General features: G+C 40.0%; 1 protein-coding gene across 6 annotated transcripts in view; it reads right to left on the reverse strand.

The window, feature by feature from the left end:
• TTC7B (tetratricopeptide repeat domain 7B) overlaps nt 1-27,698 on the reverse strand; it is a 142,293-nt gene that overhangs the window by 21,779 nt on the left and 92,816 nt on the right. For 4 of the 6 annotated variants that reach the window (XM_044435638.1, XM_044435633.1, XM_044435636.1 and 1 more), the window contains 3 exons: nt 24,432-24,482; nt 17,194-17,334; nt 3,603-3,805 (listed from right to left, as the gene is read on the reverse strand). In XM_044435638.1, coding sequence (XP_044291573.1) covers nt 3,603-3,805; nt 17,194-17,334; nt 24,432-24,482 — 395 coding nt within the window. The remainder of the gene's footprint in view (nt 1-3,602; nt 3,806-17,193; nt 17,335-24,431; nt 24,483-27,698) is intronic. The other 2 variants (XM_044435634.1, XM_044435637.1) reach the window with 2 other exon arrangements.

Genomic DNA, 27,698 nt, shown 5'->3' on the forward strand with positions numbered 1-27,698 from the left:
GCCTTATTTACATTAAGAGTCTCAAATCAATTGTCAACAGTTTCTCACTTAGAAGAGCTCTTAAATGGAAAATGGCCCACCACGTTGTAGTCCAAAATTTCCTATGACCTTTATATTTGCAGACAGTTAAACACACTTTACAGGGCTGCAACTTTAATTGAGTTTGGCTTCCTTTTCCTTGTAATTGCTGCATTTGATCCATTTTTGCACGCCCTTCCCTGACTGGGTTAAAGGAGACAATTTTCTAGAAAAAGACCCATCAGTGTTTGCCAAGTTCTTGATGTAGGTCAGGATCTTCAAAGTAAGATGATCAGTTTTAACTTCTAGTAGCTTTAGTGTTTCAGATTGAATTAACAGTTGTGATTGTCAGTTGAATGAGATCAATTGACATGTTGTTGGCAATTCTGTAGTTAGCAGATTCAGTGCCTTTATCTACTTTTTTTGTTGAGTCAGTGTGTCTTTTCTTTCAACAGCATAATTAATATGCTCATCAAGGCTAACAAGGGGAGTAAAGCAGTTCAAAGCTGCAATTTCAAAGTTTGGTGGCGATAAACACAAGGCAAAAAAATAATCTAAAAAAAATCTAAACAATTTTAGATTATTTGCATGCCAGTGGAGAGAGTAAATCATCCCTATCATCTACCCTTTTGTAGGCACCCATCGCTAAAGACCTGGCAGTCCAAAATATTTCTGTCCTACCTTCCTTCCCCAAGGCCTCCTGGTACATTTAGTTCCAATGCCAGAAAGTCACCGTTTAGTAGTTAGCAGTAGTTTGTTAGTTTTGATAAGCAGTTAAAGCAAAACACTGCTAAGCTAAGGCAGAAAAACACTTCTCCCAGATGCCATCTTCCACAGGAAGTCTACTTCTTTTGTTCTAGTTTCATACTGATTCCTGAAAACTAAATTGCTACTCCACAAGTGTCAGACTTCCTCCGCTGCTGCTGCTGTCGCTGCTCCCCCCCACCCCCCGCGACCTTCTACTGAATTTTAGTCTCCTGGCTTCCTGAGTTCCACATTCTAACTGAACTTTTTACCTCTAAGCTTTTGAACCTTTTGGCTGAAATGGGATTAACACACATACAAAAAGATAAAAACACATAATATCCTAGAATCCAACTAAATTAAAAATGGAGGATACTTCCGTTTCTTCACAGATCCAATGCCTTCTTGATTATGGTTTCAGAGTGAAGAAACTATGCAACTGGAAGCACCACATGTGTACTTGCCATTAAGTCTGAGCAACAAATTACATTTGAATATTTTCCTGTCAGAAAAGTATTATAGCCGTATCAACTGAACCTTCTTTCTGACTACATTTATGGCAAAAGCAAGTTGTGTTTTCTTTATAATCTTTATCAGTTAATACCTCCCATTTTGTTGAAGGGCAATGCTTCAGTGAAAGATCACCATATTCCTCTGTTTATCAGGTACATATAACAAATATGTACTTACAGGAACAAACATAAGAAATGTGCATCTGTTATGACAAATTCATAAAATAAAAAATAGGCATTTGCAGTGCAGGATATTTCCCACTTGGCCATCAGTAGGAATGGCCGAAAGTGTGAAGAAAAAAATGGTATGTCAGGCTAGGGAATGGGGGATATCCAAAAAAGCAGACTTCTTTTGCCTTAAAAAAAAAAAAAAAGCAGTCACACATATTACAAGCAGAACTTTGTTCATTCCCTCAGGGGGAATTCTCCTAGTCCAATTCCTATTAGCTGTTAACAGGAACTTCCATACCCTATGAAATATAGAGAAACCTTTACTGGGAACTTAAGAGATCATTCATTTCAAGTGAACTGAAGGAACAAAGGCAGAAAATTTTAATATATGGCTATTAATCAATGCAAGCATGCTGCTTTTGGTCCATCACCTACTTCCTCTATCTACTAAGCACCTTTTGGCATTTTCCAGTGTGTTCAATTATCTTGAAAAGTCAGGTAAGTGGAACACAAGCACTTTTCCAATTCTATGTTCGCTTCCTGGTATTTTGCCTTATGTGCTCCTTTAGGGATGCATGAGGAACACCTCTCTGAATAATTTATTGAGAGCTAGGCAGAAACAAGCTCCTACTTTAGAATTAAAATGCTGGGTACAAGCAGGGGATTATAACTCTTCAGATGAGCTCTGCACACAGCAGAAACAAGTATGTGAAAATGGCTTTTTAGCATGACAGAGTTATATGAAACAGCCTATATGAAACAGCCTAATGTCTGTAATGGAACAGATCATTGTTAATCTACAAAAATGTTTAGTGTAAGTTGGAAAAGAAAACTTTGTGAACAAGTAAGATACAGTAATACAGGGTTGGCATCTAAAGGGCCACTCCCGAACACGCGCGTGCGCGCGCACACACACACACACTTCTAACCCATTTATCTATTTTTGGGTCACCACATGCCATATTCTACATGCCTTCAGGGGTAAAGCAGAAGTGATTTTCTTTGCACTTTTGCATGGCTGATTTAAAAACATGGACAAATAGTCACTGCTCTCCCTCCCCAACCACTCCAAGACCGGGACCCTGGTACTGGGGCAAAAAAGGTTACCCCGTTGGGTCCCAATGCAAATCGGGAAGGATCAGAGGTGGCTATCTGCAACAGAAAGCAAGTTGCCACCTGCTTCGCCCTAGCAGTGTTGTAAAAACAGACAAGATAGTAACTACAAAATACTTGAAATATGTAAAGGGTAGATAACATGATTGTTATGAACTCAAAATGTCGAGAAAAGCTATTTTCTTTTGCTATGGAAATGAACAGCTGTGTTTCAGCCAGAACATGCTGCACTTATAAAGAATACAATGTAGTCTTACAGAAGATTAAGAGCACACAGTCAATGGAAAATATCATGGAATGAGAATATAATTAAGTTAAAAGCTATGGTTGATAATTAAGTCTGAGAAAGATGGGAGTTCAGTTCATCAGTTTTGGAGTGGGCTAGAAAGAAAGAGTTCATTCACATACTTACTGTTGTATTGCATAACATTTCCTAATTACACAAACTTTTAAAAAAACTATTGTATTTTAATCCCACCTTTTTCCTGCAAGATGCTTCAGGCGGCTTATACAATCCTTTTTGTCTCTATTTTAATCTCACAACAATCCTGTGAGATAGATCAGGCTGACTGGACCAAAAGAACCCAGCATTCTTAACAAGTACACTGGAAACTAAAACTGGATCTCCTGTGTCGCAGTTCAGCACTTTTCTCCACACCACCAGGAAGACTCGCAACAATAGTCTTCAATTTTCCATGCAAATGCATCTCCTTTAAACCTAATCTGTAGCAGAATACCCCTTTTAATTTTATATTCGTTTTTACTGCTTTCTATCCATTTATCCGTCCATCCCTCCGTTCATCTTGTATCTACCCAATCATCTAGTTTTATTTTCTCTACCTAAAGATGGCTATGGCACTACATCCTATCACTTGTAGACTAATGGCCTATTTATATTGACTGAATTTAATGAATGTAACCACCAATTTCTTAATAAACTTGTGATTATTCAAATATTTGAGGGAAATAATAACTTACATTTGTACAGTACTTCCAAGTGTACAAAGCATTTCACATGCATTGTGTTGTGTGAACGAGACTTACCAATCTCTGCATGCTTTTGACATGTGTAGGGCTGATAGATAAGGCCTCTTCATACCAGCGTTTGGCTTCATCAATGTTTCCTCGAAGTTCTGCCACTTGACCTCTCATGTAGAGAACATTGTGAGACATTGGAAAGAGGTTAGCAGCTTCCTGAGTACATGCTGTGGCTTCTGCAGGTTTTCCGATTCCTATATAGACATCAGCTGTAAGACAAAGAAGAAACAAGAATAAAGTATTTCCTCCTAATGAATACTGTTGCAAAATTTAGGCTTAAATTGAAAAAGTAGGGAAAAGCACTAGGCCACTCAGGTATGACCTATATCTTATCCCTGATGAATATACAGTAGAGGTGACAAACAGATTTAAGGAATTAGATCTGATAGAGTGCCTGAAGAACTATGGACGGAGGCTCGCAACATTGTACAAGAGGTAGCAACTAAAACCATCCCAAAGAAAAAGAAATGCAAGAAAGCAAAATGGCTGTCTGAGGAAGCTTTACAAATCGCTGACGAAAGAAGGGAAGCGAAAGGCAAGGGAGAAAGAGAAAGATACACCCAATTGAATGCAGAATTGCAGAGAATAGCTAGAAGAGATAAGAATGCCTTCTTAAATGAACAGTGCAAAGAAATAGAAGAGAACAATAGAATGGGGGGACCAGAGATCTCTTCAAGAAAGTTGGAGATATGAAGGGAACGTTTCATGCAAAGATGAGCGTGATAAAGGACCAAAATGGCAGGGACCTAACAGAGGCAGAAGAGATTAAGAACAGGTGGCAAGATTACACAGAAGAACTATACAAGAAAGAGCTTAACATCCATGAAAACCACGATGGGGTGGTCACTGACCTAGAGCCAGACAGCCTGGAATGTGAAGTCAAATGGGCCTTAGGAAGTCTGAGCAATAACAAAGCTAGTGGAGGCGACAATATTCTAGCTGAGCTATTCAAAATCTTAAAAGACGATGCAGTAAAAGTGCTACACCCAATATGCCAGCAAATTTGGAAAACTCAACAGTGGCACAGGATTGGAAAAGGTCAGTTTACATTCCGATCCCAAAGAAGGGCAATGCCAAAGAATGTTCAAACTACCACACCATTGCACTCATTTCACATGCCAGCAAAGTTATGCTCAAAATCCTACAAGCTGGCTCCAGCACTATGTGGACCGAGAACTACCAGAAGTACAGGCAGGAGTTCAAAGAGGCAGAGGAACTAGAGATCAAATTACCAACATACGCTGGATCATGGAGAAAGCTAGGGAGTTCCAGAAAAACATCTACTTCTGCTTCATTGACTATGCTAAAGCCTTTGATTGTGTGGATCACAACAAACTGTGGCAAGTTCTTAAAGAGATGGGAGTACCAGACCATCTTATTTGTCTCTTGAGAAACCTATATGTGGGTCAAGAAACAACAGTGAGAACTGGGCACAGAACTGATTGGTTCAAAATTGAGAAAGGAGTTTGGCAAGGTTGCATACTGTCGCCCTGCCTATTTAACTTATATGCAGAGCACATCATGAGAAAGGTGGGGCTAGATGAATCACCAGTTGGAATTAAGATTGCCAGGAGAAATATCAACCACCTCTGATATGCAGATGATATCACTCTCATGGTAGAAAGTGAAGAGGAACTAAAGAGCCTCTTGATGCGGGTGAAGGAGGAGAGCACAAAAGTTGGCTTGAAACTCAACATTAAGAAAGCTAAAGCCTTTGATTGTGTGGATCACAACAAACTGTGGCAAGTTCTTAAAGAGCTTAAGTGGACCCTGGGGGATGGTGGAGGACAGGAAGGCCTGGAGGAATGCTGTTCATGAGGTCGCGATGGGTCAGACACGACTTCACGACTAACAACAACAACAACAAATGAATATTGATATTTTCCCACATGTTTACAATATAGCTTAATGCTCCATGGAAGCCCCAGGCAAGGCACAGATTTCTTTTCAACTATATGCTAGATGACATTGTATTTCTGATGAACTCTTCAAACACTGGTTTTTGTGAATGCTGTGGCATAAAGGACAGAGGTAAGGAACTAAGCCTGAGCATTGCTCTAAAAACATTTTTCAGTCCCAGAACTTAGGCTTGGAAGAACTGATGTGGGATAGTCAAATGGTTGTATATGTTACTTCCCAGAAAAGAGAACAGCACTATACTCGCTGCCATTTCTTTTCTATAGATCCACCCATCAGGATTGATTGGTGCACAGGGACTGCAGGATTCCTGAAGTCTGATCAACTTAACCCGACTACCTCCATAATTCTAAAATCAAACCACTATTGAAAGCTTTATTTCTCCTGGAATCAATCTCTTTTGTATGCAGCCACATGCAAGGGAGCCATCACAGAGATAGGCAGAAGCCATTTACACAACATGGAAATCCATGCCTACTCTTTTATTACTGACTTTAGTGCTTTGTCTTTCTCCTCAATGGGTTAAAAAGTTTAAAGTGCAAATCAGGTTTTCAACCAGATAAGAGACAGAAATGGTTCAAACTAGGGTCTCTTCACAGAGCAAGTGGTTTTTAATCAAAGAACAGGAAAGAATTTTCTTGATACTCTGTTTGTATGCAGCACACTGGATCTGGACTTGTCCAGAATCCAAAGGTCACATGGCAGGCTATTTTTTGAAATAGTTTGAAATAGGAGAGTCTTGCATTTTTAATAACGTTTACAATCTTTGAAACATTTTCTTCCTTTTATTTCAAGTAGGACTTGACTTTTCATTTTCCTTATAAACAATTTCACTTTTAACTTACAATTGTGTGTTTTGTTTTTTTTCTCATGCAATGCCCGCTCCGTTTCAAACACTGAGGTCCAGACGTGATTGAGGTTGTTTTAATAAAAGGGTATTTGTAAGAGGTTATAGCCTTTTCACTACACAGCCTCATGGTAGCAGTTTTTTGGGGTGTGTATTGTTGGCTTATTTTGGTCAGGCAAAACAACCAAGGCTGCATACCAAGTGTTTAAGGATAAAACCCTTAATTGTCAATCTGGTGCAGAGGCCCAACCAATCTTCTGTTCTAGTTAAGTATTTGGTTATGTACACACAGCTAGAAAAACCAACATAATGTGTGCTGAATGTCTATTTTTTACTGACTCCAGAATCCTTTTCACAAACCATGGTCCTGGAACAGAAAGATTCAGGTACCATGCATGAATTGGGGAAAAATTATTTGAAAAGTTTGTCTGTCAGTGGATAGTCTCTATGTGTCTGCAGAGTTCACCCAAACCAGAGCTGAAAGTCTGCTACAATACTTTCCTGATATGGCTGGATTCAATAAAAGCCATGATCAGAATCACTGGATCACAGCCAATAGTGGTTCTGGTTTTATAAATGAAGCATGTTTAAGCAGAGGGATGATGACCAGGATAGCTAGAAGGCAGGAATAAAATTAACTCTTTAATAATCTCGTTTGCACATAAGGCCTACTCATCATATATTTAACCATGGTTATTCCAGGTTTTGTTTCCCAGTCTAGAGTTTGCCTAATAAATGATCAAATAATCTCCTCTCCTCTCCTGTCTTCTTACATTTTGTATTGTTAAACTGCCCCGAGACTTTGGTAACGGGATGGTCTACAAATGTTTTAAATAAATAAAAATTAAATAAACAAATACATAATACCTGTATAACAGTCCTTGGGATGTTTCTTTTTCTCTTTGCCTTCTCCTGCTTTCTATCCCAAGTTCTTTTACAGTACTGCAGTAGTGAACTACAGAGCACCTCAGATTTTTTAAACTATTCTTGCCCCACCAAGTCTATAGCCTGGCTAAACAACCCATGAATAACCCACAGTTCTGGGTTCACATGTAATTATTTAAATAATCCAGAGTTCACAATGGAACAGTAAAAAAGGTTCCCTTTCTGGGTTGTTCATGGTTAACAAACTGATGTGTTAGAGTATCTGTGTTCACTACATCATGAGAAGACAAGACTCACTGGAGAAGACAGTAATGCTAGGTAAAGTTGAAGGCATTAGAAAAGGAAGATCAAACATGAGATGGAGTGACCCCATAAAGAAAGTCATGGCCTTGTATTCAGAGCAGCTAAGCAGAGATATAGATAGGACATTTAGAAACATAGACACAATGTGAGTCAGAAGGGGCCTCCTGGGCCATCTAGTCTAACCCCTGGCTCCAGCTGGCTCTGCTCATATAATCCCCATCATGTGGTTGTCCAATCTTTCCTTGAACACCCTCACTGATGGGGCCTCAACCACCTCCCTTGGAAGCCCATTCCATACCCTAGGGGTCCTAACCATCAAGAAGTACTTCCTGCCATCCAACCTGAAGCCTGGTTCCTTGAGCTTTGTTGCAATGGAATTCGTCCTGCCCTCCACTGCAAGGGAGAACAGGTCACAGCCCTCTTCCACATGACATCCCCTCACATACCTATAAGTCGCTAAAAGATCTGTTTGGAGTCTGCTCTTCTCTAGGCTGAAAAGACCCAGTTCCCTTAATCTCTCCTCATATGTCATCCCTCCCAACCTGGCTACCATCCTTGCGACCCTGTGCTGAACCGTTTCTACCCTAGCTATGTCTCTCCCATAATATGGAGCCCAGAACTGGAGTCAGTACTCCAGCACTATGCACACCAGAGTTGTGTGTGCGTCACTGGCTGCCATCCTGATGATTCTCCACTGATAGTCACCCTTCGCTTGTTGTCCATCTACCATGCCCTAATCCATCAGAAAGTGCACTGATCTATCCTAAAGCTCAACAATTTCTTGACCAGGATATCATGCAGCACTTTTTCAAAGGCCTTGCTGAAATCCAGGTAAATCACATCCACTGTATCCCCTCCGTCTAGCCACCTCGATACATTATGATAGAATCATAGAATCATTTTGGAAGGCTTTCATTTTCATATGTAAGAGACAACTTGATGACATGTAACAACAACAACAGCTGTGTTCACACATCATGACAGCCTAGAATTCAACAAGCCTTGGATTAAATAAATCATGTTTTAGCATTATGTGAGACTTGTATTACTGAATGTCTACAGATTAAGGGACTTTTAAAAACAATCATGCATTTTGCACAGAACCTATGCATTTGTCTCCCACTCGTATGCATCTCTTTAATATAGTACAGTTGTTACACTGTAACTGTGTTCCTTTTATAACTACAATACTTTTAGGAATTTTTAGCTGCTTTTGTTTGTTTTTTCTTAAAATAATTGATTCAAAGTTGTTCCTCTTTCAGTGCAAAGTTTTAAAAGCAGTTTGTGATATTATATAGGATATAGGGCTCTGCTATTTAATGGGGAAAGCAAAACATTCTAAGGGGCACTATATTTTAATCAAATCTATGAAGACATATTTTAACAACTTCGCGGAAACAGCAGAGGAAGAATAAAGGACAAACTTTATTCTTAATGCAGGCTTTTAAGATATAGAAACACTGCAAACTCCATAAAAGCATAAAATAATTTTAAAGTCCATGTTTAAGTAAGTTACAGTCAGGTTACTGAATGAAATGTTTGTGCTTTGGCTCAGGTAAAAGTCACATGTATTGCATAATGAGTTATTAATGGTTAGAGCCACACAATCTGTTTCAGTAGAAACTATCGGGCATTTCTTTTTCTTTCAACTTTTATAAGAAATCATTCACATTAATTCCTCTTTAAACCACCTTAACAATCAAAGAAGCGGTAAGGTGGTAATTTATTAATTCCCTGTGTATCTCCCCTCTTCTGTTTACTTGCACCTTACTTATGGCAGCACCTATAAGTTTCACAATTTAAGAACAGTGAGAAATTGTACTATTTGTCTCCTTTGTAGAACGATGGACTTAAGATATAAAAACTGCTTCCATGCTTAAATACATGCTATTTAATGTAATAAACGTAATAATAAAAATGCTAATGCTAAGGTTACTGAAGAACAATCCATTTTATGTACCACATGGGCCTTTATTAATGTAAGGAAATATATATTCTGCCCTTCTACCACATCACAGTGGTCAGGCACTTTAGAACAAATATCAGTGTCATTTTTGGTGGAAAGCAAGGTTATGGATAAAATTGTTGTTGTTGTTAGTCATGAAGTCATGTCCGACCCATCGCGACCCCATGGGCAACATTCCCCCAGGCCTTCCTGTCCTCCACCATCCCCCGGAGTCCACTTAAGCTCATGCTGACTGCTTCAGTGACTCCATCTAGCCACCTCATCCTCTGCTGTCTCCTTCTTCTTTTGCCATAAGTTGTTTCCAGCATTAGACTCTTCTCCAGGGAGTCCTTCCTTCTCATTAGGTGGCCAAAGTATTTGAGTTTCATCTTCAGTATCTGGTCTTCTAAAGAGCAGCCAGGGTTGATTTCCTCTAGGACTGACCAGTTTGATCGCCTTGCGGTCCAAGGGACTCGCAGGAGTCTCCTCCAGCACCACAATTCAAAGGCCTGGCGCACAGTCTTCCTTATGGTCCAGCTTTCACAGCCATATATTGCAACTGGGAAAACCATAGCCTTGACTATACGCACTTTTGTTGGCAGGGTGATGTCTCTGCTTTTTAGTATGCTGTCTAGATTTGACATAGCTTTCCTCCCAAGGAGCAAGTGTCTTTTAATTTCTTGGCTGCAGTCCCTGTCTGTGGTGATCTTGGAGCCCAGGAAAATAAAATCTGTCACTACCTCCATTTCTTCCCCATCTATTTGCCAGGAAGTGAGAGGACCGGATGCCATGATCTTAGTTTTCTTAATGTTGACTTTCAAGCCTACTTTTGCACTCTCCTCCTTCACCCGCATCAAGAGGCTCTTTAGTTCCTCTTCACTTTCTGCCATTATATGAATAAAATAAAAATATCTAAAATAAACATACTTCTTATTCCCTATTCTCCCAATGGCTGAAACTCTCTGATACCCAAAGACTGACCCTGAAATATTAGGGGATCTTCCAAAGTCTCCATGAGATGCAAAGAGTGGTGGTTCTTTCTGATTACAGTATGGCAGGTTTTGGGGAGAGAGATAAGCTTACTTCACTTCTCCATTTGTTTTGGCTCCACTCAGGACAAACACAAACTATAGTATACAACAGAAGACAGAGAGGCAGGGTCCAAAAAATAAGGCTGAAACAAGCTGTAACATACAATTAAAAAATGGACAGAGGGGAGCAGAGTCTGTGTGATTCATGTGATCCCATGGCTGCCCCTGGAACTTGGAGAGTGAGGTCTTCCCCATACAGACAACTTCAATGTGCTGGTAGTGGATGATGGTATTTGAGCCCAAGCTACATTTCTGTATAGTATTTCTATCTGCTCAAGCTATATGGGTATATTCACTCCTCTGTTTTCACCTGCACAGAAAAGAGGAACTGCTGCTTGTTGGTTAGGAAGAAGACAAGACTGGCATGGGATAGGTGTGACTGTGGAAGGGACTAGAAAAAGAGATGAGACAGTCAATTTTTCAGGCAACTTGCTCAGATTTCAAGCCCTTCCTCCTCCCTGTGCTTAACTGCTAATCAGGCCTTTTCTCGGCTTGGCTGAGGTTTTGGATCCTGCTCCTGAGCATCCATACTCCTACTCCCAGCTGGCAAAAGATACAGAAATCATTTTTCTAAATGCAAGTGCTGCTGTGTTTCTTTTCATTTGACTTTGCCATTCAAAATGGCATTGCATATGGGGGTATCAAATTAAATCACCTCTCTTTTCTTCAAGAGCTAGCATCTTGCCATATTACTTAGAAGATTATACAGAACTATGCAGAAGAGATGAAAGGACGACAGACTTATTTGAAGAGAAATCTTATGGAAAACCTGCAAGATGTTCAGAAAGCACTTGCAAAAATAAAGCAGTTGGACAAGATGGGCTACCAACAGAACTATTCCAAGCTGCAGAAAACAAATAGGTCCAAATCCTAAAAGGAATATGCCAGCAAATATGGAAAACAAAACAATGACCCGCAGACTGGAAATGTTCATTCTACATTTCAGTCCTCAGGAAAGGAGATGCAAAAGCATGCAGCAACCATAGGTCCATTGTATTAATTTCCCACACAAGCAAAGTGATGCTCAAAGTGTTGCAACAAAGCATACTAACCCGATATGGAGCAAAAAATGGAGAAATGGAGCCTAACGTTCAAGCTGGATTCCAAAAAGAAAGAGGCACTAGAGATCTTTCCTCTCCAGAAAATGATCAATCTATGCTGTATAGGCTAAGCAAAGCCTTTGACAGTATGGATCACAAGACACTATGGATAGTTTTGAAAGAAAGGGGTGTGCCACAGCACCTGATTGTTCCAATGCATAAACTGTACCACAGACAAGAAGCTACTCTTAGGACGGGATATGGAGGAACATAATGGTTTCCCGTAGACAAAGGTGTCAGACAATAATGCATTTTATCTACTTATCTGTTCAATCTGTATGCAGAACATATAAGGAAAGTTGGATTAGAATCAGAGGAAGGGGTGAAAATTGTCAGAAGATACTTTACGATATGCAGGTGACACCATGCTACTTGCAGAAAGCAGCAGTGACGTGAAATGACTCCTGATAAACAAGTGTGAAAGTAGGACTGAAGCTGAAGAGTAAGAAAACAAAAATCACAGCCACAGAAGAATTACAGAACTTTATTGTTAACAATGAAACATGGAAACTGTTAAAGGTTTTACATACCTCATCTCGATTCAAAGCGAGACTGCAACCAAGAAATCAGAAGAAGACTGAGATTTGGAAGGGTAGAAATGAAGAAACTAGAAAAGATCAAGTGTAAAAACATTTCACTGGAGACCAAGGCCAAGCTCATCCACACTATTGTATACCTGAGCACTATGCATGGGTATGAAAGCTGGACAGTGAAGGAAGTCGACAGGAAGAAAATGTATGCATTTGAAACAGTGTTGGAGGAGAGGTCTGTGAATACCTTGGACCAACAGAAAGATGAACAAATGTGTCTTAGATCAAATCAAGCCAGAGCTTTCCCTAGAAGCAAAAATGACAAAACTGAGGTTGTCATTTTCTGAATACATCACGAGAAGGCAAGACTCTTTGAAGAAGACAATTATACTAGGGAAAATTGAAGGCAGACAAAGAAAAGGAAGAGCAACTTTGAGATGGAGTGACTCTATAAAGGAAATCGCAGCCTTGAACAGCAAGATGTACTTCCAACTTGGAAATCACCGAGACTGATATTGTCCAGTATTAACAAACCCATGGGAGATGGGATTTATGCATGTGTATATACATATGAAATTAGAAGTACATTAATCAGAATATACTGAGATCAGCATTTTTAATATTGAAAGAAAATAGCTGTTAGGACACTTTAAACATAGCCCTTATTGCAGAAAGCTTTCCTGTTTTTTTCCTTCCCAATTACCCACAGTAGACAGACCAGAAAGCAGTTAATCCAAAAGAGATTTCAACAGTGGTCACTTGCGGAAAAGCTACAGAAGGTGTACTGCACGTACAGAAGCCTCCTAAGCCAACCTTCAGAAACCTGTCAAAAGCACAGTTCACTTTGTAGAGTGCTAGATAAAGGAAAGTCTCAGCTCTCCAGATATAATGAAATCTATAACAATTCTATTTAATTAGATTTAGCTTTGTTCTTTCTCCAAGGAGCACAGGGATCCTTGCCCTGGTCCTTGTATCTCCACAATCCAACATGGATAATTTGACTGTGAGATTACAACTAATCCAAGGAATGCCAGTGAGCTTTGTGGCTGGAACTCAGGCCTCCTCACTGTATTCCAGGCTGACACAAGAGGGTGGCAGCTGAACTTCTTGCTGCTTTAAAGCACCCGGCTTCTCAGCTTACACAATAAATAGAAAAGGGCATTGACTCCATAAAGGAGTCCATAAAGCAGTCTTGCTTCCATTGGTTTAAGAGCTCTAGAACAGGCTTCCACCAGGATGGTGCCCACCAGATGATTCTGATGACACCCCCCTCCACTGTCCATGCTGCCTGGGGCTGATGAGAGTTGCCAATGAAAACATCAGGTGGGTGTCATGTTTGTGAAGGCTGGTTTAGAGGAATCACACAGACTATGGCAAAGGGAACACAATCAGTTACCTGTTAACATTTCATTTGTGTCTAATGCAGTTCACACAACAGCAACTACATTCAAACAATGCGACAGGCAATGTGACAGATTCTAACAGGACTTTAAGAACATAGGAAAAGCCAAGCTGGACCAGACCAAAGCTCCATCTAGTGCAGTACTCCCTAGTCATGATGGCAAACCAGCTGTCCACAGGATCCCTCAAGCTGGATGGATGGAAGACCTCTTCCTGCCTGAGCTCCTCAGCAACTGGTGTATGTAGGCATGTCACCTCTGATAAAGGAGACAGCACATAGCCAGCAAGGATAATACCCTATGCCAGAGCTTAAACTGATTTCCATAAATCTGACCAATCCTGTTTTAAAGCCATCCAAATTGCTGGCCATCACACCTTCCTGTGGCAGCAAATGCTATAGTTTAACTATACATGGTGTGAAGTTTTATCATAAGTATACAAACTACTAAATTACTATCTTAAATTGAGGTTAAAGAAAAACAGAGTGACATCTGCTAAGCAACAACACATTAGGACTGATAGATTACATAGCAGGCTAAAAGCTATGATTATCCCTTTTTTCTTTCAGCTAGCCATTAATTAAGGAAACCCTTGCAGGATGAAATACATTACTACCATCATAATGTTTTTTCATATGGAAAACATGGTAATTTTGTTTTAAAATGAATATCACTATGTTTTCATCGATGTTTGTTTTAGTATACTAACCAGAAATTAATTCCAGACCCTGCTATAAGGATTGATACATTCATCTTAAACTAACACTGGCCCATTTCCAAGCACAGTTCAGAATGCCCTACCAAGCTCCATATGACTTGGAACCAGGTCTTCTGAGATATACCTTATTCTCTTTTATGATTTGGCCTGGTGTTTTTTTAATAAATTTTATTATTCTTTCCTACAATCTAATATTAAAAACAACAGTTATTTAAGACATCGGATATACTGGGTTGACATCTTCCTCATTTTAACAGTCAGTAGCCATATTCAAATCTACGCATAGCCCCATTTCTGATAATAAAAAGAGTTCCAAGTTTGGTAGAGATAAACTTGGCCTGGGGTTTGAGCTAAGAGAGAAGCCCATCTTTCTGACCCACCAATATCTGAAGCATGTTTGGGAGGAACTCACCAAGAGATATTTTCAGTGTTTGCACCAAGGTTCCAACACTCCTTTGCAAGGGCAAGCCAACCTAGCCCCTCCAGTAGGCATAGTTATTTTTACTGAGTATATCTTTTGCTAACTCTAACTTGTTACAGCCACTGTAAACACAGTGCAATTGCTTTAAGTGGTTTTTAGTGATTTCATTTCATTTAAGTGATCGATCTTAACAACTACTGAATATAAAATTTGCAAACACAGCCTTACTCTGGTTGAATGCCATTGTTTCAATCTTTGAAGTATACACAAAGGCAGGTTCTGTGAAGGAGTTGGTCTTCACATGAAAAGCTTCCCAAGCATACAGGGTTGCACCTGCCATTCACCTTCTCAGAACTAATAGGCACATGTAGCAACCCAGCAGCTGAGAATAGCTACCATAGAAGAAACACAGGCAGCTTTAACCTCACAGAGTGCTAAAAAGAGCACCTTCATCTCTGCAAGATATTTAAACAGAGCTGCTGCATGGGTAACTCCTCATCTGCCTTCACTGCTATTGTTCTGGTCCAAACTGGACATCCACCTTCCTGTGTTTAAGTTTGAAAAAGGAGAAAGATCCAGTCACAGAGCTGTTTAGATTCCATGCCTCGTGCTTGCTCTGTACAAGAATGTATTTATTTCCTCTGCAATAAAATATAACAAAATGCTTTGCTATGTAAACTATTCTTAAAAAGATCTAAATGTTGTATAACCTAGTACCATGGGTTGTCTGATTAATCTGACACTGTGATATAAAACGAGAGATCGCACTACACAGATTTATATTCCTCACCTCAAAACCTAATTCAGGTTAGGGTTCCTTCCTCACATTTAACAGTTCAAAAAGCAGACAGAGGCTGAAAAGCTATGTGCACTTTGGATAATTACACATTTAATTGTAAACCACCAGCAGAACTTTTGTATAAACATCATAATTAAGTCAACTGAAACTATTGATTATTATTCTTACATTTTTCCCTATCCTTTCTACAAGGGGCTCAGGGCTGTTTACAATCCCCTACCCTTTTACTCACATGACAACTTTGTGATATAGATTAGGATAATTTGAGTTCCACAAATGAGCACAGATTAAACCCTCAGTCTTCCCAGTTCTACCATGACTTGACACTCCATCCTTTCTATGACATAGGTTAAATATAAAGTAAACCTAAAGTAAACAAGCATAGGTGGGTTTGTCCAAGCTAAAACAAATGAACAAATGCGCATGATGTATCTCTTGCTGGGCTGTACCAGTTCCAACTGCCCCCATTACATGCTTTTTACAAAAGCCGTTGAAAGTGTTCACCCTGCACCTTTTTCTTGTCATGCTAGTTTTCAATGTGCAGACAGAATTTTATGTGGAGGAAGCATTAATGGATTTGATCTCTACCTTGTTGTCTAAAATGATGCAGTCCGGTGAAAGAGATATTATGTGGGGCTGCTTGTGCTGCTTTAGTTCAAAATACTTCCTGCCCAACATCTGAACAATGGCATCATTTATGGAAGCAAGTACAATAATGTTCCTGAACGACATGGCCGCTTCCCATGTCACCAAATTGAATTATCCTATGTCAAGAGATACCATCCAACAGACCCATTACATGAGTGGCCCTTTCCAGAAACTTCATGTGCCAACAAGATGCAGCCCTTGTGCTACAGAGATTTAGCACTTCCTACAGGAGAGGTTGTCGGAGCTCCCTTGCGTGAACTCCAATGGCTTGGCTTGTTCCAGAAAAGGGCACTTCTGCTTGTTCCCTGTTGCTTCTAAATGTGCTAAATCTCCCCTGCCCAAGAGGTGGGTCTTGCTTACAGAATGGAATTGATAGTGGTGCAGTGTCCATTACCTGCACACACCTGAGTTACCTTTAAGAAAATCTAGCCAAATTTTCTGCTACCCTGTTGAAGTACTAGTGTATCTACATCCTCAAATAACTTTCTTCTCAGACAATAGCTTTAGTTATTGTTATCGCTGAGGTTTTTTACACTTTGAGAAGAATGTAAAAAGACGTAATTTCAGATGGCATTTATCTTTTCCCCTAACATTCACGATTTGAGCTGCCGCTGTCCCAATTGCACATGTCCACTATAACATCAAATTAAAATTTACCAAAACAACATTGCCCTTAATTTTCAATGAAAGACTTTACGTTTCCATGACTTAACACAACCTGAGGAGTGGTTAGAAAGGGAAGTGGGGAGAGTCAACTTTCTGACAAGCTTGTTAAATGCTAAATGCCATCCTCCCCTTGACTGCCATTTCATAAATTAAACATACAATGTGCTTGTCTTGAAATGTAACAAAATGCCACATTCTGAATAAATGTCCTTAAATGCAGTGCTTTTAGCTGACATACAATAAAACATTCCGGCTGGCTGAATGCAATGAATACAAATTCCTGCAGCTAATGAGCAGGAAAAGAAAACAGCAGCTGTGGCCCATTACCTGCATGAAGCCAAATTTGAGCCAGTGTCATCCAAGGATGTAGAGGACCCTGCTTCGGAGTGCTGCTCTGCAAAGATGAGGCAACCTCAGACAGTGCCTGCTCCACTCTAGAGGCTGCTATAGATGTTGCATGCACTGAACCTGCAGAATGGATAAAAAAATAATTTATATCAGCAGAAGAGGGAGGGGGAACTGGACTCTGCATGCTGCTTGCAGTTCTTCAGCTTAACTCTGTACAATATAAAGATGTTATCGGTAGCTATGCTGCAGGGCTTTTCTCAGCCTTTTTGTGTGTGATTGAATGTTAGTGAACCTGTACTTAAATCCCTAGTTTAATATCAGTGGAAATGAAAAATGAGAAAGGAACAGCCACTGTGAAACACAAAGCTTTCCAATATTAGTTGCAGGTATATAAGTTCTATGTACATGCACAAAATGTACTCTCAGACCCAAGAAGGTTTGGGATGACACTGCAGGATGTAACTGATCTTCGTTAACTGCATCTTTTTTCAAGGGGGTGATTAGAAGCCTATTTTTAAGGACAAGAGAGACTAAAATAGACAAAATGATTTCAACATTTCCCTGAACAGAAACCAAGTATGCTGTAGTAATTGTACAATTTGCTTAGGGTGCAAACCTAGGCACATTTAGAATGAACAAAGCCCCACAAACCCTGGTAGGCCTCAGCCAGCATGGCTGGCTGGGGCATGCTGAGAGTTTTAAGACTTTCTCTATCTAAGCATACATAGGAGTGTGGCCTTAATCACTGATATCAGATGGAAAAGCCAACATAATGGACATTTCCCCCTTCATTTTAAATGGAGCTGCTACAATTAAGAAAGACAGCTGATCCATGTGTATTATACTTTCTTTGATCTTTTTCTTTGATAGTTTCCTATTTGGTACTATTTTTTAATAAACATTTTCTATATATCTAGTGATATACAAACAATTGGCCTTAATTATAATACTAAATATCTTGAAGTGGAACAGTTTTGCTGCACTTTCTAACCATGCGAGATGCTCAATGTACCTCTTTAAATGAACGTGGCACTAACTGAACAAATCATTCAAATATAACTTATATGTACATTTCACAAAAGCTTAGGTCACCAAATAATATTAAATGAAGACTGAAGCATCAGAAGTGTTTGCAAGGAGGATAAACATGATGAATACCTTCTTTGTCAAGGTACAAAAAAACTGGCAGACAATCTAATCACCTTCTATTATTTCCTTGATAGCGATTTTGGAACAGAGCTCAAACATAGCTCAACTGTATTTTTCTTCCCAATAATGTTAAATGTGTACATTGGAACTTCTTATTCATTAGCCACTATAGACAATACATCTAATTAAAGTTACCAGCTTTTTTTTGTCTGGCAGTGCTCCTGTGGGTGGCTTTTGCAGCTGTGTGACAAGCATAAATTAAGCATCTGAAACTTGGTATGCAGAAAAAGAAATGTTATTTGCTGAATTCCCGCTTGTCCTGCAGCTGCTAAAGGAGCTCCAGAAATTCAATTCTAAATAGCACAAACTCTAAAAATTGGTCATCAGTTCCTGAAGTACCTTCATACAAAACTTACAGTGTCTGTCTGTCTGTGATACATTTCGTATGCTTTACATATATTCTCCAACCTTTTGGGCCCATGGACACATTCAGCATTTTGAAAGTGTCCTGGACACCACTATAAATTGATTGCTGTTGCAAGGGGGGCAATCACAGAACTGCTGGGAATGCCCCCTTACCTGCATTCATGTGTTTGTGTGCATAAGGGTGCAAACAGAATGTAAGCAACCACTTTGGTTTCTTTGCTCTTTCATTTTTGCTCTCCCTCCTCTCCCTCCCTCCCTCCCTCTCTTCAGGTCCTTTTTGTTCCTTAATCTCTCTCTCATCTTTTCTTCCTTCTCTCTGGCTCCTATTTCTTTCCTCCCTCCCTCCTTTCTATCTGTCTCTCTGGATCTGCCTTTTTTTAAATCTCCGACTTCCCCGCCTGCCTGCCTGCCTGCAGCTTGCTGGTTCCTTTTCTGTTTTTTTCCTTTCTCATTTCCTTTCTCTCTATGCCCATACAACTATGGGGTGTAATTTCTGCATTCATTTGCATGGGGCAAGAGAAAGCCCCCTTGCTGAAAATCAGCTGGAGAGGGCAAAGTTCCCGCACAGCTCTTTGGTGGGGGTATATCTCAGCCCTCCCTCCAGTCACTTTTCAGTATTTTATCTCTAAAAATGTAGGAGTGCTTTTCAAATGCACAGCATATCTACTGCATTATGTGACATACAAGCGCTATTTCAGTACTAGCCTTTTCTCTTCTTTGCAAATACAGTATGTAAAAATTAAATAACTTGGGATGCAACTAACAGGTTTGCACAAGTATATACAATATTTAAGCGAAGCAGTCTCCATAAATTTCAGACTTAAAACTGACAGGTTAAAGGCCCTATAGGGAATAGTTAAGGTCTCTCTCTGCTCTTTTCAATTCCTATCAAATGTGCAGGAAATGAAAAGCTTAAGATTAGAAGTAGGCTAGTAGAACATTGAAGACAGTCCACAGTACCATCTTTCATGCTGTTTTGAGAAGGAAAGGTATCAACAACTTTTGTCAGCAATCAGCTACACAGCTATTCTTTGTGAACATGCAAGGCATGTGTTTGCAGTTATGTCCCTCAGGCAGCCAAGAATGGTTGCAGCTTATTTTCAATTGGCAAATCCAGGTTTGCGGCTGCTTAAATATTGTTATGTCCTTTTTTGTTATTGCAAAAATCAATAGAGCACACAGTAGATGCTACTGATTAAAATTGCAGGCCACTGCCATTCAGTATTCACTCTGCATTTTCTTCTTTAATGTTCTGGCTTTATGAACAGGCTAGCAAAATGTGGGTGCCAAAGGTTTGCTCAGCTTTAGGTAAATTATTAAAAACAATCCACACCCTTCATAACATTTTCAGTTCTATTCTTTAAGCATGGGGAATCCCTAATACTCCTGTTGTCTCCGACTGGAGTACTGGGCTGCTCTCCCTGCGTCCAGGTGAGTCCTCCTCATTGCTGGCTGGAGACAGCAGCGGGGATGCAGGGCAGTCTGGAAGTTTCTCCCCATGATGGGAGGAGGCACAATTCCATGTCTCCTTTCAGCTTGAAGAGAAGAGGACACCAGAGGGTGGGGACATGATCCATGACATTAACCAGCCTGTAGTAGACCTAATGGGGGAAATCCCCCCCCCCCACCACCACCAGCAAACAGTTCTGACCCTCTGCCTTGTGGAATGAATGTTCATTCATATTTTTATCAATTTGCCATGCTATACTCTGCTCCTTCTGCACAGAGTACACTGTGACTATAGCATATTGTGATTGAGTAGCAAACCCTATTCAGATGGCAGGTATTTCTCCATGTTCTTGGACAGATAACCTGGAAAGCTGTTGTCAGCCAGAATAACCGAATTGGACAAGAGAAGCCAATGGGCTGATCAAGCATGGCGATGCAGCTTCCTACATTCTGTATGATTGATGGATCTTCATGCAAATGTGTGTGTGCGTGCATGGTGTGTGTGCGTGTGCTTCCTTGCATGTTAATTAAAAACATTCAACACACAAAACAAGATGTCAGAGACATCTGGATTTTTATGTGGAAAAAAGAAATGTTCCCTGGAACCAGGAAATCTCAATAATTTTAGGTTGTTAGCAAATGCTGCCTTCAGACAAGGTCCTCAATAGGTGGTTACCAACCAGCTCCATACACCACTAGAAGTGATTATCTGGATCCATTTCATATGGGGTTCAAGATCAGGTATGGCATGAAAACAGCCTTGCTCACTCTGGATTATGACCTGTCAAGAGAAAGGCAGGGGAAGAATGACCTTGCTGATTTCCTTTGGCTTCTTGGCAGCTCCTCTTCTGGGACAACTGTCCAAGCTGGAAGCAGGACCTACTGCATTGCAGTGATGTCACTCCTACTTGAATGCATGGCGTCAGGTGGTGGAGCCTGGGGAATACTGCTCAGCCCCATGGTTCTGAGGGCTTGGTTGCACTGTCCTTGAAGTCTGTAGCTTGGGGGTTCTCCTGAAGCCATCTTTGTTACTTGAGGCTCAGGTGGCCACAGTGGCAAGGATTTGTTCTTCTAACTTCAGTTGGTGGCCCGGCTATGAGTCTCTTTGAAAAGGAGTAACTTGGCTTCAGTTGTTTATAACTTCCAAGTTCTGATCGCTGCAATGCACTCTATGTGCAGCTGCCTTTGAAGAGCGTTCAGATGCTACAGCTCCTCCAGCAGCAAAGCTGATAACAGGACCAGAAGGTCTGAAAATATAACACCAGGTCTGAGTCACTTGTACTGGCTGCCTGTGTGCTGACTGCTTGTATGTTTCCAAGCCTAATTCAAGGCTTTGTAATCTTTACAGTGCCAGGTTAAATCCTTACTCTTCTCTCAGATATATGACATTTGAGGCCCTGGACATTTCTTACTGTTTAAGATAGTTTTAAAGGTATACATGTGTCTCTTTGTGTGCTTTCTGTTTATATATTTGCATGTAAATGATTTTATAAGGTATTTTTATGGTTTAACCTAAGAGAGCATCATCATTTGGTGGCACAGAAACAAAAAGAATGACTGAATGTTTATACAAAGGAGCATTCAATGAACTGAGCCCCCTTTTGCAGACTGGATGGCACAGCCATGGCACAGGTTTACCAGCTCAGTGAAATGAAGACATGTGGGGAAGGCAGTAGGAATAGCAGCCATTTTTAGTATTTGGTTAGCCTCCAGATCCATGATAACTTTGCAGTGAGGTCTGAAGATTACTTCTTGTTTGTTTTTAGGTAAACAGGAAGCTACACACTGGGTCAGATCACTGGTCTCTCTAGCCTAGTACTGTTGACACTGATTAGTGGAAAACTCTTTGGAGTTTTAGACAGAAATTTTTTCTGGCCTACCTAGACATGCTAGGGATGAAGCCTGTGACCTTTTGCATGCAAAGCATTGGCCGTACCAATAGGGATGTGTGTAGAATCCATTTTGGAAGTGGGAATCCATCAGACTCCCCAGACTCCAATCCACTTTGTCACAGCCCTAAGTCTGAATTCCTGGTGAGTACGATCAGAATTCACCAGGAATCAAGCCTCTCACAAACACTGTGCCAGTGGCATCCCTCTTCCACATCACATACAGCAGCCTTTGTGCTGCACATGATGTGGAAAAAGATAGCTGGTTGTGCAACCTTTGTTTTTTGAGAGTTTGTGGACTTCCTCTTGGTTCAGCTTGCTTTCTAAGCAAGGGCTGAGTTCAATGAGAGGAAGTCTGTGAATGCTAGAGGAACAGATTCCATGGACTTTTGTTGCATCACTATGTACCACTAAGGTATGGATGGCAACTCCCTATCCCTATATAACTGGAATATTCTTATTGCACTGCTTTAGTCTATGGCTTGCTGTTGAACTCATACTAGAACATACACCCGAAAGTTTGTTCTTGCATGTCACCAAGTTGTCTCCAACTTATGGTGACCTCATCCGGTCATCGTAGATGAATGCTCTCCAAAAAGTCCTGTCCGTCACAGCCTTGCTCAGCTCCTATGAACTGAAGGCTATGGCTTCCTTTATGGAGACAATCAGTCTCATATTTCCTCTTTCTTCTCTTTTTCTACCTTCAACTTTTCCTAGCATGATTGTCCTCTCCAGAGAGCCTTGCCTTCTTGTGATGTGCCTGAAGAATGACAGCCTCAGTTTTGTTATTTTTGCTCTGAGGGAACATTCAAAAGTAACTTCTTGAAAATACTAAAAAAACAGATACTCAACTGCTACCTGACCATAATATCTGCTGCCTCATTTTTTAATCACCCTGTATAGTTCTCGGCACTGAAGCATTATTTGTCCCTATACCTATTTTAGGAGTTATTATTGAACTTGATTTACCACAGGAAGAAAGCCATGCTTTCTTTGAATGACTTGATTTTATAACACTTTAATTCAACAGAAAGCACCCATCAGAATTTGAAGAACAAAAGAAGCCTATTATTGACAAGGCACTGAATGAATTTGTCAATTTGTTTGAGGTATTTACTTTGAGATGGACTTTAATTTCTGAACAGCTGATAATTTCAGCACAGGAAGAAACAGGAATGGCCTCAATTCTATCTTACTCTTCTACTTGATACTTATAAGAATAGACCGTGTCTTCATATGATGAGCATGTTGCAACTTCCCCTGCATTTAGCTTCACAACTGTCAGATGAATGGTAATACTTTATATAATCTAAATCCTTCAGAGGCTCACCCTCTCATTGCTGCGAAATGGGAAGGTGCTTTTCAATTAAATTTCATGAGAACAATGTCTTAATTAAAAAGGAAAGAAATGGAAAATCATGCAAAGTGAGAGCACACATCAGATTTCACATAGGAAAAAAAAGCAGACAACAAAGCTTGTAAGGACATCTAAATGTAGTCATGCAGGGATCTGTGTACTAATGCATGCAAAAATGCTCTCTAGGTGAAGAGACAGTACTTTCTGCAGGACCAAATAAAACTGGTATGTCTATTCTCCAATCCCACAAGTCTGTATTGGAAACTGCAATAATTCATACCCCATCTACACTGTGTTAAAAAGCTTGTCAATGTTTTTGGAAAAGTTTATGTGTATAAAAAAAATGAAGCTTTGTGATTTTGCACCCTATAGAAAAAATTTCAGTACATGAAATATCAATATTTACCATTTAATTAATTGAATACCATCATTAACAAGCCAAAATCTATCTCTGTATAATTACTAAATAGTGAGAAGACCACACAGATGGCTAATATATAATAATACAACCGTAGACTAAGTGTCAAAAATAACTGTTATTAAATAATTTTAAAACAGGCTGACTTTTTGAATGTATCTTTATTGCATGATCTTCCCTGGATTTGATCCACTTCTGTTAGCCAAAAAACTAGAAAATCAAAATAATTCATTGTGATGATATATAGATAGGTAAATTAAGCAGTTTACTAATGAGTATACAAGATTAGCCACTGCCTTCCAAACCCTTATTTACAGCCCTCCAGAAACTAATACTGCCTCTTTAGTAACTGAACTTAATTGCTCAAGCTTGGAAGTGACTCAAATGGGTAAACAGCAGCAGCATTGCTTTGCACACTGTCAAACCTCCCTGGCGAATGGACAACATTGACATTCTGTGGTGAAGGGAGGGTGTTATTACTAAGTAATTAGAAATTTAAGAATAGACCTGTATAGTAAATACTACTTACAAACTGAAAAAAGGGAGAAAAAACCATGAAAGTAAGCATCTGGAGGGTTGCCTTTAAACAACAGATCAAACCACAAATTAAAATCACAAAATGATAACAGCTATAAAACAGAATTGCACAGAAAGCAAATACACTTCTGATAACCTTCAAACTGTAAGCCAGTTTTGTCATTTTCCAAAGAAGATGGGACATTCCATATATAGAGTTCCAATTACACATTTTTTGTCAATAAGAATTTGGAGCAAGGATTGGTTAAAATACTTTTCAGGCTTTAACAATACTGAAATGGAATACAGATAAAAGAACCCCATAGGCTACAGAAAACAGAGGTTGGCTGGACTCTGCTCATGAACTCAAAGGATCTCCCCCAGAACTTTATTCTTTCCACAAACACTTTGAATATATACTTTCAGCCTAAAGGCTTTTGCTCAAGTAGCTTAAGGTCTGAAGAGGAGGTTGCCCTAAAACCACCATATGTTGTTAAAAAAAACTTATATGCATGTTGAGACCTTCAATGATGCTGGAATGTTCACTCTCTACTTCTGTGTTTGCATTTCTGCAACTTCTCATCATTTGGCAAGCATCCCTTTGGAACTCCAAGTGAGTCACAGCCTTACCAAGAACAAACAAAGTAATATCACGTGAGCCATACTACACTACAGTGATGCGTTCTGTAGAGGCTGTTTTAAAAAGGAAACTATCACCATTCCCAACTGTTGGCAGCCATCAAAGTAAAAGCCACTCCTTGGTTTCTTAAACCTCTTTGGAAAAGCAGGTCTCTGAAAGAATCAGAAAACACCACCTTATACAAAATCAGTCCCTGGTCCATCTAGTCCATTATCCATGGCACTGCCTAGCAGTGGTTCTCCAGGATTCCAGGAAGGATTTTTTTCCCAGCCCTTCACAGACATCCTGTGGTAAGCTATGGTCCTTCTCAAATCAGAATCCAACTTTTATTTTATTGCTCTACTTTGTCCTGACATAGTTATTCGCCCACCACAACACTGATTCATAAGAAACCAATAATAAAAAACAAATACTAGATTACACATTATAGCAATTTTCTGGACTTTAACCCTTTAGACTTCAGGCAATAGCTTCTCACATTTAAAATATGAACGGTAAAGCTGCAATCCTATATACATTTACCTGGAAGCAATTTCCACTGAATCAAATGGAGCTTACCTCTGAGTAGACATGAATAAGATTGCCCTGTAAGTGTAGCAAATGGGCCCAGAGAGAAAGGTTTAGCATAGCATTCTTGCAGAGATGCTACTTTCCTGCCTGACTGGCAGTCTGAGCACAGGCCAGAATGCCAACATCTCAGCCTATCACTTTATTCTGTGAGGCACAGAACAGCTTTTAGAGATCTAATATCTTTAAACTTGTCATACAGAAGAACCAGGACCACAGACAGACATAAACAAATGACTGAGAATGGAATGATAATTAATATAAATGTACAAAAGCTATTCAGTCAAAGAGTATATGAAATAGAATCTCACTCACTGTGACCTAATGTATGTGTACTTCTGTGTGACTTCTTTGCTAGCACCTGCCATCAAATTCTGTGTCAGAGACAAGGAGTTACACACACAGCTCCTCTCAAATTAGTTTCATAAATCAATTCATGAAAACAATAACAAACCAAGCAACCAGAGGACAAAAATAAAATCTTCCATGTCTTGAAGCAAAGGTCTAGGAATCAAAATTATTGCCAATTATATTTAATTGTGTCAAATAAAAGTGCTAATGTTTCAAAATGAGCCAACTGCATGGATGAGAACAAGCCCAATAAAAAGGTGCACCCATAAAAAACTCTGTTTCTACCATACAAAGGTCAAAACAAGAGATAATCCACTTCACAATGCCAGACAGTATAAAAGCAGTTTTAATCAATACTGCCTTCTTCCAGCAATTATGTCACACATCTGGAGCATAAAGACTAAAATTCAACTCACTTACTTCACTAACAGCCACTTCACACATTATAGAGAGGCAAATGCATGTGGAGGAAGACACGTTGGCAGACTGTCTCTATCTTAAGGCTTCAGAACCAAAAAGGGTACAGAGGAAATTAACATGGCTCCCCCATTACTCCTTCTCCTCCCCATACGTGCACGCCTGACTCATAGCCAAGACACAGGAATCTTCCTCCTGCTGCATCCCCATCCTAACCCTATCTCCTGGGATTGTTCCTGTAGTAATCAGGCCCACTTCTTTGGCCCTAATACAGCCTGCTAAATTTGCTGGTCTCAGAGTCTGAATCAGAACTAGAAGAGGTGAGATTCAAATTCTTAGCTGAAAAGCCAGGGCCAGAAGACTCAAAGGTAGCCCGAAAGACCAGTGAGAACCAGACCACGTCTGATTCTGTGGGAAATGCTGCTGCAGAGGAGTCAGATGTGGGGAAGATGAGTATTATTAGTTTGATCATGTGGTGTCAGATCAGATGAGCAGACCAACCTATTGCCTATTGACCCATAAAGCATCATGAACCACCGTGAAAGTGAAGTTAATTGCTTTTGGTTGGGAAGCAGGAAGGTGGGATCAGCTTCTTATCATTAAGCCACATTTCCCTAATGGCTAGTATTCTAACTTTCCAGGTGTTTTTTGTTAATGAGCACAGAATACTCTTCTTTTGCATCACCAAGCCAGACTAGCTGGCCAGTTTTAACATAAAGAACCTTAGTCAGAAGCCTTTTGCCCAGCTCTGCTTGGATGCAGTGGGGAAAGATCAACTCATAACAGCATCTATACAATGCACCCATTTCACCACATTTACATTTCCCATATTTTGATGAGCACTTAAAATATTATCCCTGTGCAGAAAGGGTAAGTGGCCTCAGGCAGTCAGGATCAGGTGCCAGATTTCCAGTGTTGTGCACTAGGCACTATTGCAGCAGCTTGTTGCATGGCACCAGCACAAGGAAGCAAACTTCGTGCAATAGACTGCTGGTGCTGCTGTCCGGACAGATACCAACGATCCACGCAATGCTGCAGCGTTGCCTTATGCCAGGGCTTGTTCTAGCATGTCAGGGAAGCAACAGAGCCCCCTAGTGGGTTTTCTATTTAAATTTGGATGAACACTTCTAGTTTGCCGGAGGAGCTGGGAGGCTAATTTAACACCCATGCTCACATGGTTGCTTACAAAGAAATAAGCCAATTTGAAATGTAAAACTTTGGAACTCACAAACATTAAAATCAGATGCATCCAAACTGGTAGGTCAAATTCATAGCCAATACCTTGATAGTCATCAAAATTTTCAA

This window comes from Varanus komodoensis, unplaced genomic scaffold (assembly GCF_004798865.1).
Source record: "Varanus komodoensis strain SLA01 unplaced genomic scaffold, ASM479886v1 scaffold3, whole genome shotgun sequence".
Classification (NCBI taxonomy): domain Eukaryota; kingdom Metazoa; phylum Chordata; class Lepidosauria; order Squamata; family Varanidae; genus Varanus; species Varanus komodoensis.